The 9,067-nt window shown below is 48.9% G+C and overlaps 1 protein-coding gene across 5 annotated transcripts; it reads right to left on the bottom strand.

The window, feature by feature from the left end:
* Window positions 1-1,470: 1,470 nt before the first annotated feature.
* On the bottom strand, window positions 1,471-6,812 carry LOC133893674 (protein TPX2-like). Of its 5 annotated transcripts, none has more exons than XM_062334767.1 (24): window positions 6,434-6,812; window positions 6,224-6,318; window positions 6,071-6,126; window positions 5,932-5,968; window positions 5,781-5,848; window positions 5,581-5,687; window positions 5,299-5,488; window positions 5,108-5,216; window positions 4,905-5,021; window positions 4,705-4,794; window positions 4,234-4,401; window positions 4,104-4,151; window positions 3,920-4,000; window positions 3,765-3,841; window positions 3,590-3,668; window positions 3,382-3,510; window positions 3,187-3,276; window positions 2,982-3,101; window positions 2,740-2,906; window positions 2,543-2,651; window positions 2,169-2,228; window positions 1,980-2,074; window positions 1,830-1,895; window positions 1,471-1,766 (listed from the first exon to the last, which is right to left on the bottom strand). In XM_062334767.1, the coding sequence occupies exons 1-24, from the start codon at window positions 6,591-6,593 to the stop codon at window positions 1,628-1,630; spliced, it is 2,457 nt and encodes an 818-aa protein (XP_062190751.1). In that variant the 5' UTR covers window positions 6,594-6,812; the 3' UTR covers window positions 1,471-1,627. The 5 variants fall into 5 exon arrangements, with proteins under 5 accessions (XP_062190751.1, XP_062190748.1, XP_062190749.1 ...); XM_062334764.1 differs by having other exon boundaries at window positions 1,472-1,766; window positions 4,089-4,151; window positions 6,434-6,811; XM_062334765.1 differs by having other exon boundaries at window positions 1,472-1,766; window positions 4,089-4,151; window positions 5,299-5,485; window positions 6,434-6,811.
* Between the last annotated feature and the right edge of the window lie 2,255 nt (window positions 6,813-9,067).

Raw genomic sequence — 9,067 nt, 5'->3', positions numbered from 1 at the left:
AGTACTCATAGGATCATGAACATAAGAATCAAATTTTCCGGAACACCAGACCATGCTTGATAGATAAATAGAACAACATGGAACTGAAATCTGGACATAAGAGACTTCAAATATCGAATAAACCAATAGAGAGGAATCAACAAAATAGGTGTCAGGAAAATAAGCCAATCATAGGTTCGTCATACACTTGCCTTAACCGTGGTGAGAAATCGATCTCGCACCGCTAGCACCAACACTTACAAAACCTATAGAACAAGATCGTACTCAAAAATCTATTCTAAAATGTCCATGTGAATTTACATTGAAAGCTTGAACTATGCTCTCTAATCGAACCCTGAAAGGACATGCTTAGAAACCCCCTTTTTAGTTGGAAAACACCCCTCCAGGCGGTCTTGCCGCTCCCTCGTGGTCTAACTACCAGAACTCGCAGTACCTAAAAAGGTCTTTTCCCGTGGTATCTAAACGTGATCCTGGGCGGTCCGACTATAAGAAGCCTTCAGAACACCCAAAACTCTCTATACGATTGACGGTCAGACCGTCACGCTCGCGGTCTGACCGTTGGAACACAAGATGGCTTGCTGATAGCTTTGCATTATTTTGGGTATAAATTTCAACTGCTTATCCAAACATGAAAAATAAATACATCTGAAGCATCTAGAGAAAATTATTTGCAACTTTCATGTTGCACGGAAACATTAATTCTTTCTCTATCATGCCCAGAATTAAAAAGAAGAATTGTTGGCAAGGGTTTCAATTCCGTACAACGACACGGTTTTGGCATAACTTTCAACCCACTTATCCAAATTAAATAAAACCCGCGCCATTGGAAAGATATCGACGAGGCCTACAACTTTTGTATTGGGTGATGTGGGATGATTCTACACCAATTAATGCTAGAAATTCATTGAACAATCCGGCATAAATAACGCGGAACCAAAATCGATCTACCGGTGACCAAATCGATCCTTCCATAAAATTCTTGCATCTAAGGACTAGAGATAAACCTTTGTAGCGTAAATCGTGATTTTGAAACAAATCCGATGAAATCCCAAGAATTTTTCCTCTTCCTTCACTTTCTTTCTTTTCCTTCTTCATTCTTTCTCTTTTCCTTTCCTTTTTCTTCTTTCCCTTTCTTGACTGATCTGTTGCCTCACTCCCGCTCAGCCGTGGCGGTGGCCCCCCCTTTGTAGCAACGGCAGCGGCCAATGGCAACGCGGCCATCCAGCCAAACGCATGGCGCAGCCGGGGCACTGGATGGTGGCCGAAGGTCGGCGAGGCAGCAGGAGACGACATGACGGCAGTGAATGGCAGGGCTAGAGTCGATGGGCTAAAATTTCTTTTTTCCACCGGGTCAGGGGTGTTTAAAATAGACGCTTGAATAGCAACACGGATTCATTTCGAGGAGAACTACGCAACCACGATTTCTGATCGTTCATCCGAGCTATGAATCGGAGAACCCACTTTTTGCTCATTTGGAAGGGGCAGTGACGTGATTTCTTTTATAATTTTCGTATTACATCACTCACGTTACATTCACCAAAACTCAGGTATTACACAAACACACATGGTCTACACACGGCAATCAGCGATCCTATTTGGCCCTCCCTACAGGATCATACACTGTCTGTCAGCTGTGTTGACTGACAAGATTACAGTTATTAGGGGGAGGGGGGGGGTTACATATGGTCAGAGAAAGAATCATACTAGCGGCAAGATAGGGAATGATTTTGACGTCGAGGACAAGAAAAGAAAACGAACAGGCGTGCCTTCTTGCCCTCCTGATAATACAACACATAGCTGTGGACGATGATCATCTGATGAAGGTGTGCCTTCTTGCCCTCCTCTCATCCACCTGAAGCTGCGGCGACTTCGGCTTGGTCACTTGCTTCATCGATCTGCAAAACAGCAATCGCGAGACTATGAGATCAAGTTTGGGAGGCTGAACATTGGAGATGACAATTTTGGTTGTTTTTGCTCACTTCTGGGGACGGAATGGTCGGTCGAACTTTGGGAGGGCCCGCGCGTGTGGTACCATGGTCCTCCTCATTTGCTTCAGCGCTTTCTCTTCCTCGATCTTCAGACAGAGATTGCATCGGTCCATCAGCAAAGCAGGCAAACGAATGCAATGCAACTAGTGAAACATTTGAAGGAGCAAGGAAGACGTGTACCTTTTGGGCGAATTCGTTCTCCTCTCTCAACCTTTTGTAAGTCTTCTCTTTCTCTTTTATCTGCATCACACAAAAAATTTATTTAAACAATTTAGGGGCTTTTGCAATTTTGCCACTGATTTTTTATTTTTTGCAAGAATGTCACTCGAATGACAATTCTGGTGGTATTTTTGTAATTTTTTAATGACAAGTTTGCAATAACGGTTCAAAACAGTGGTAAATTTATAATTGTCCCAACAATTTATGTGCCAAGAGTTGTTAGTGTTCTTTAAAACCGCATAATAAACTAGTACGCATCTCTCTTAGGTGTCAACAAAGATAGCATGTTCCAGCGTGTAACAAAAACAATGTACAGGGGAAAGCTTACTACTGACCATATTATCAAATTCTGATCTTTGAACCGCCCTTTCATCAACGTGCAATGCAAATTGCTGGACTTCAGTGAGAGGCTTCCGCTCCTTCTCCGGCAGAGGAATAGGATCCCTGAAACAAGATTATATACATGTTTTTATGTATCTTGCCCACGAAAAAGGAAGGATTCTTAGGACAAATGACTGCATGTGCTACTAACTCTTTCAGTATAGGTTGTGCTTTGATGATTCTCATCTGGGCCTCTTCCCTCTCCGTTCTCTCCCTTTCTTCCATCAGCCTTTGCTGTTCTCGTTCATGTCTCACCAAACTCTCTAGCTGAAAGCCTTCTGGTCTCGTACAAGTCTTTGGGTCAGGTTTTGGAGGCACCTGAACAGGGATTGTTACAGGATTAATTATGAGATTATTGCAACTGGAAAATGTTCAGAGTAAATTTTCACGTACGACTGGATAGTCTGTGGTGTATGGGTACGGCTTAGCTTTGTGAACCCTAGCTTTTTCCTCCTCCATCTGCTTCTGTAAGAGCTGTGCAGCTAGCTGCCTCTCTTTTAAATGACCTCTTTCCTGCAACAAGGGACACAGTATTATATTGTTGCAGCAAATATGGTGAGAAATGCTATAAGAGCTCAGAAATTCACATTTCACGAACCTCTGTATGTAGATTGAAAGGGTTTGGTACGGTGAGTCTAGGCACATCTTTCCTGTCGTTGTGTGAAGAGGATTCAGAGTAAAGAGAAAGCTGCAAAACAGGAAAGAACTTTAAGGTGTGAAAAATGTCCTGACAAAAAAAAAAAACAGCTCACTAGCTATAATGTTATGTCACGACACGACTTTCGATAACAACCTTATCAAATGAATCAGCAACTGAAGGAGGGCCCAGGCGATAATCGGTTGAAAAATGGAACTCTTTGGGAGCTGTGACCGGAGGCTTTGGATGGGCAAACACACCAACATCTCCCTTGCTCTCAAGAATCTGCATGAAATGAAGCTCAGACTGAAGCTCCAAATCATCTAATCAAATCTATGCGCTTTTCTCAGGCAAGTGATTGTACCTTTTTGTTCAGTGGCTTGGCCTTGAACTTGGGGGCCTTCTCCAGTTCCTCCAATTCCAGCTCCTGAGAACTTTTCACGCTGTTGAAAGATTATGTTAGAATCGAGAATTAAGAAAAATCTCACAGGTATCTGAAATGGCTAATCACGGATGTATGTGAGGTGGCAAAGAGAAACCTTGGCGGCCGAGCTCTCATTGCTGTGTGAAGCTGTGGTGGTTTCGGTTCTGTCAATTTCAGCGACTTACTCTGATTCTGCAAGATCGAAGCATTCAACTTTGATTATTAATAATAATTGACAGCCTAATTTGGGGTTGGGTAAAGTAAAGTTACCCGGATGGTACCCACAGAAGAAGCTTCTGAGCAGGTGTCCGCGTGTCGAGTTGCTCTCTCCATCGTTTTAAGATGGAACACCTGTAGTCGTTGTTGAAAGGTATAATTGATTAATCAACTAAAAGAATGCTTGTCACTTGTGCATTTGTCATGACGATAGCAAACGCACATTGAATTTGGGAACCTGTGGAGTTTTCCGTGGAAGCGGAGGGAATGCAGGAGCTTCAGCAATCTGAAAGCAGAAAACAGCACCTAGTTGAAGCTTTAGCTCCTGAGAATTCAGCAAGCAGTTAAGTCACAAAACAAATTCTCACCTTTTTGTTAAATGGTCGTGCCCTGAACTTGGGGATCTTGGCCAACATCTCTTCCTCTAGCTCTGCAGAGCTCTTCACTCTGACTGCTCGGACTCTGTTGGCAGTCTGAAGCTCAGGTTCCTTTGGCCTTGTTAACATAAGCTTAGGCCTGCCCGCTGCTGCATCCTCCTGCATTACACATGAGCAATATGGATGCCAATCCACTTAAGATCCCAATAATGCTTCCTGATCCAGTATCTCAGTTGTAATAAATGTATTTAATTTGATCAAACATGAACAAATTAAACAACACCAACGCACAAAACTAAGGAAGGTTAGCAATCATATGTACAGTTCTTCATCGCTAAAACTTCGAATGTTAAAGTGTAAGAAGTTTTGTTGGTAGTCAACAGAGACACGTCGGCCTAGATATGGAACCACGCAATGCGTGAAAAACTAATGTACAATTGAAATGGTGAAATGAATACTAACATGTGAAAGTGATCTGTTGTGAGGAATGCCTCTAGTCCCTGACTCGAACTTCTTAACCAATTCCGCAGCCGAAACATATGAGGTCACTTCCTGAACAAAACACCAAGACTCCAAAGTATCATATTGCTGTTCATCTCTCCCCAATCCTCACACTAAACTCAAGTCTCCCGTTAGAGCTGGGAGAAGAATTTTGCAGTTACCTTCGCAGAGTGCGCGCCATCATGGGCCCTCCTCATGGAAGATTGTGTCAACCCAGTGCTTTCAGCTATACCACCTCTTCCCTTGTGATGTAGGACCCTGGTCTTGACGTCCAGTATCTGAGCACACCCCAGCAACACAAAAATATTTACAACATCACAATGACATCAATTTATAAGTTCCATCTTCAATCCTCATTCCTTACCTGTCTAGTCCTTCCATCATCAAGCTTCTGCCTCTTCACGGCCTGGTTATCTTGCGCAATTTCAGTAGCAGCAGTAGCTGCCTTTCCAGCCCCCAAATCACGAGCGCCCCTGAAAGCCAAGTAGCTAACAACTCAAGCAATGAAAATAATCTCAGGATTATACAAAATGTACGGGTGAGCTTGACTCTTACTTGATCACACTCCTCTTGACGCTCATCGAGCCAGCCATAGGACCTACTTTGGACACGTTCGCCTGCGTCTTCGGAGTACGTGCCTCAGTCTTCACTATAGATCTGGCACAGGCAGAAATCGCAGGGAAAACTTCGATAGGAGGAGGAGGCCTCTGCATCTTAGGAGTGCTGGCGGAACCACCATCTGCTGCTAAAGCCATGGCAGTGTCGAAGTGAGAATTAAGAAACCAATTCCCACCGCACAGTGATAAAAAAAACATTAAATAGCAAGTAGTAACCCACATTTTGCAGCCGGGTCTCTGGACGGAATGAACTCGAAAGACTCGGGCGATTCCTTTTTCTCCTCTTCAACTGGCGGCGATTCCGGCATGGCCTCAGGACATGCAGCACTGGCCAAAACAACCAGGGCGCAACTCGTTCAATATGCCAGCCACGGAGCACGAAATGAGTATGAGACACAAATTCCAGCCCAAAGAGGTTACCTTTTCTCCTGCTGCTGGCTGCTAGAATCAGCAGTAGCACAAATCCCACCGTGATTTGCTTCAGAGACCTGAAAAGTCCGGAATGTGAGCATCAAGAAGAAACCACAGAACTAGTATTGAACTGCAGGAGAATCAAGAAGGAATCACGTACAGATCCGAATGAAGCGTCTTTCTTCTCCTGCGCATTCCTGAAAACACACAGGAAGAGGGGAATAAGCAAGGAGAGTAATTAGCGTGCCACCATAATGAATCGCAGATGAATTTCAGAAAGGGAAATATCCGGCGCTTACCCATCAACCGCTGCGTGGTCGGCGACGCTTCCTGCTACCCCTTCCACGGCTTCCTGCTGCACAATTGCAAATACAAAGATCGCCGGATGAGAAGAACGGGCAGAGAGGACCAAAACCAGGGCCGAATCAGGGTGAGCCCTTCCGTTTATTTACCTTTGGGGCCGGCTGCTCCTCAGCGGCGTCAGCGAAATCGCAGAGGACGGCGACCTTGACCTCCGCCCTCGACTCCTTGATCCTCGGATTGAACGCTAAACGACGGAACAGGAAAAATTAAGGAAAAAATCGACGAGGGAAATCAGCGAGGGTGAACTGGGAGGGGAGGGCGATAGACGAGGAAGGCCGCGGCGCCGCGCGGGTACGTACGCGAAGGTGCGTGGCTGCAGCCGGTCTCGAACCAGCTCTCGGCGGCGCGGACGGCCTCCTCCGTCTCCTCGTTGATGAAGTCGAAGAACCTGGGCGCGGAGAACTCGTACGCCTCGTCCATCCCCGCCGCCGCCGACGTCGTCCCCGTGTCGGGCGCCATGGGTCGATGCGGAATCCTAGGCGTAGGGCCTGGTGAATCAAGCTAGGGTTTCGACTCTCTCTCTCTCTCTCTCTCTCTCTCTCTCTCTCTCTGATGACGCGGTGGCCTGAGGAGGGGATTGGGAGTGGGGAACAAGAAGGTGTCGGGATGGGAGGCCGGGGGATGGGGGATGGGGAGGGGAAGAACGTTGGGGTGGGGGTCTCCAACGGTCGGGAGATATGAACACTGTGCCAAAGGGGGCAAGGCCGGTGCCCCGCGCCCGGTGCGCAACGGCTATTTTCCCTGTGCGGCTGCGGGTGGGCCCTGGCCGGATTAGCTGGTGGATTACGAGAAGAGGAGGCGAAGGGGCAGAACGGGACCGCAGAAGTGAAGCATGTCGTCAACCCAGCGTCCAGAATGTTACAAGTAGACATTTAGCATGTGATCAATTAGCACACTAACTGCTTTCAGTTATTGAACCAAAGGGTAACCATTCACTACTGAATGGACATGTTCATGCCCTTTGAACATGTATATATATGTGTGACACATCAATCAATAGATCAACATTCATTACTCTAAAACTCTCTCAAATCACTCTCAACACGTTATCAGCACTTAGAATCACCCAAAAGAGCATTTTGACCATTACACAACAGCAAGAAAAAAGAAGAAGAAGGGCCAACCGGCCTCACCAACAGAGAAGGCACGAAGGCCTCTCCCAGAACAAGGTACAAGATAAGAGATGGCCTCACCTTCATCCACCACTGGAGACATTCTTCGCTGTTTGATGGACTTGGAGGTGGCAGTTCTACGGCACATCTCGCCGTTTGGCCAACAGCGTGCCCGTCGCCGTCGCCATCGCCGTCGCCGCACACGTCGTTCTCGCCGTCATGGCCACAACCACGACCTTATGAGGGCTCAAGCAGCCCCTGCCCCCACCGGCCCTCCACCAACCATGGCAGCACGCAGCGGTGCTGCACCTCTCTTCAACACCACACTGGAGATGGCATCCGAGGAGGAAGAAGATCCAGAGGAACGCGTGTTGTACTCTCCGGAGTACACTCCGCTGTCTTCCTCTATTCCAGTGCCACCCACTGGCACTTCCACGGACATGGCCAACGTGGTTCCTCCTACTGCAGTGGCAGAAACCACGGATGGCCACCGCCGCGACTGGATTTTCCGTGTTCGGCGCGGCAGAAGCCTCCCGGGAACAATGGCGGACTACCATCCTGCCTCTCCTTCCCAGGGCTTCGATTTGAACACACCTGCCTTCATCGACTCCAGCATTGAAGTTGTGGAAGTCATCTCGGAGGACCCATCCACCACGGTCTCGATGGCCGCTGCGCCGTTCATCCAGATAACCGACTCCTCTTCATCAACCGCCGGCTCCACAGTGGCTACACCAACTGCGCCGCTCGGCCGCACCCTTCGTCGCTTCGCCACTGCAGCGGCTAACCGCCGTCCGGGCCTCCGCCCGGGGTCATGGGCCCCTGCGGCCTCCAACCTCCCCTCCGGGGGGTTCTAAACGCGCCAAGGCGCGTGCATGTGCAAGGGGGAAAGGGGTGTAGCACCCCTCGGCTGGCGCCCCCCTCTGCATGATGAACGGCCGGCGAACCGGCAGACCGGCCCACTCTGCTCGGCGACACCCCGCCGTGCCGACTCCTCAGCCGACGGCCCGAACTCTGGCGGCTTGGCGACCATCCCGGTGACTCGGTCCGACTCGCTTTCAGCTCTGCAACCCCCCCGACGGCCCGGCCCCTCTGCTCCGACGGCCGGCCACTGCTTCGCCGGCGACTTGACCACCCGTGAAGGCCGGCAGACCGCCCGACCCTCCGCTTAGGCGGCTCGGCCGGCCCATGCTCCGCCCGACCCTCTACTCCGGTGGCTCGTCCGGCCGCTGCTCCGCCCGGTGGCTCGGCTGACGCACTCCAAGGCCAGCAGCCCGAAGGCCCCTCGGCCGACCGCCACCGACGTCCGGCCGGCGCGCCCCACTACTGATTCACCGCTGAAGCCGACCGGCGGTCCGGCCGGCGCGCCCCACCAGCGCCTGTTTTCCCCGGCTGGCGGCCCCACCCCCCCACGTGATAGCCGGCCCAGGTCCCGAGAGACCAGGCGGCGGCGGCGGCTCCAAAGCCGGTTAGGGTTTGGAAAACCCTAGCCGGCCACTATATATACTGTGCAACAGGAAAGGTGGGAGGGGGTGCTCCGGGCTGGGCCGAAAGGCTAAAAAGGCCTCAGCCCAAGTTTGTTCAGCCCATCAGTCAAAAAAAAATATTAAAATAATTGGCTTTTTCACAAAAAACCCCTCGGGTTTTCATCATTTTATAGCCAATTTCAGTATTTAATTTTACAGTCCTGTAAAATTACGTTATAGCCCCTGTCTTTAACTATAATTGTATTTTGTTCTGTTTATGTTGTAAATATATATGTTCCAGTCCTTGTATTCTCTGAAAATCTTATATGTTACAAGCATTTTACGATAATGCATTCAA

Source organism: Phragmites australis, chromosome 15, assembly GCF_958298935.1.
Source record: "Phragmites australis chromosome 15, lpPhrAust1.1, whole genome shotgun sequence".
NCBI lineage: Eukaryota > Viridiplantae > Streptophyta > Magnoliopsida > Poales > Poaceae > Phragmites > Phragmites australis.
Note: the sequence above shows the minus strand (reverse complement) of the source record. Positions and strands in the feature narration are given on the sequence as shown.

What these genes read in the sequence shown, in the direction of transcription:
- LOC133893674 (XM_062334764.1), bottom strand. Translation starts at nt 6,593, where the DNA reads ATGGCGCCCGACACGGGGACGACGTCGGCGGCGGCGGGGATGGACGAG. An exon ending in AAGACGCTTCATTCGGATCT is followed by an intron (nt 5,849 to 5,931) that starts GTACGTGATTCC and finishes CGGACTTTTCAG; the next exon opens with GTCTCTGAAGCAAATCACGG. An exon ending in ACACCACAGACTATCCAGTC is followed by an intron (nt 2,907 to 2,981) that starts GTACGTGAAAAT and finishes ATCCCTGTTCAG; the next exon opens with GTGCCTCCAAAACCTGACCC.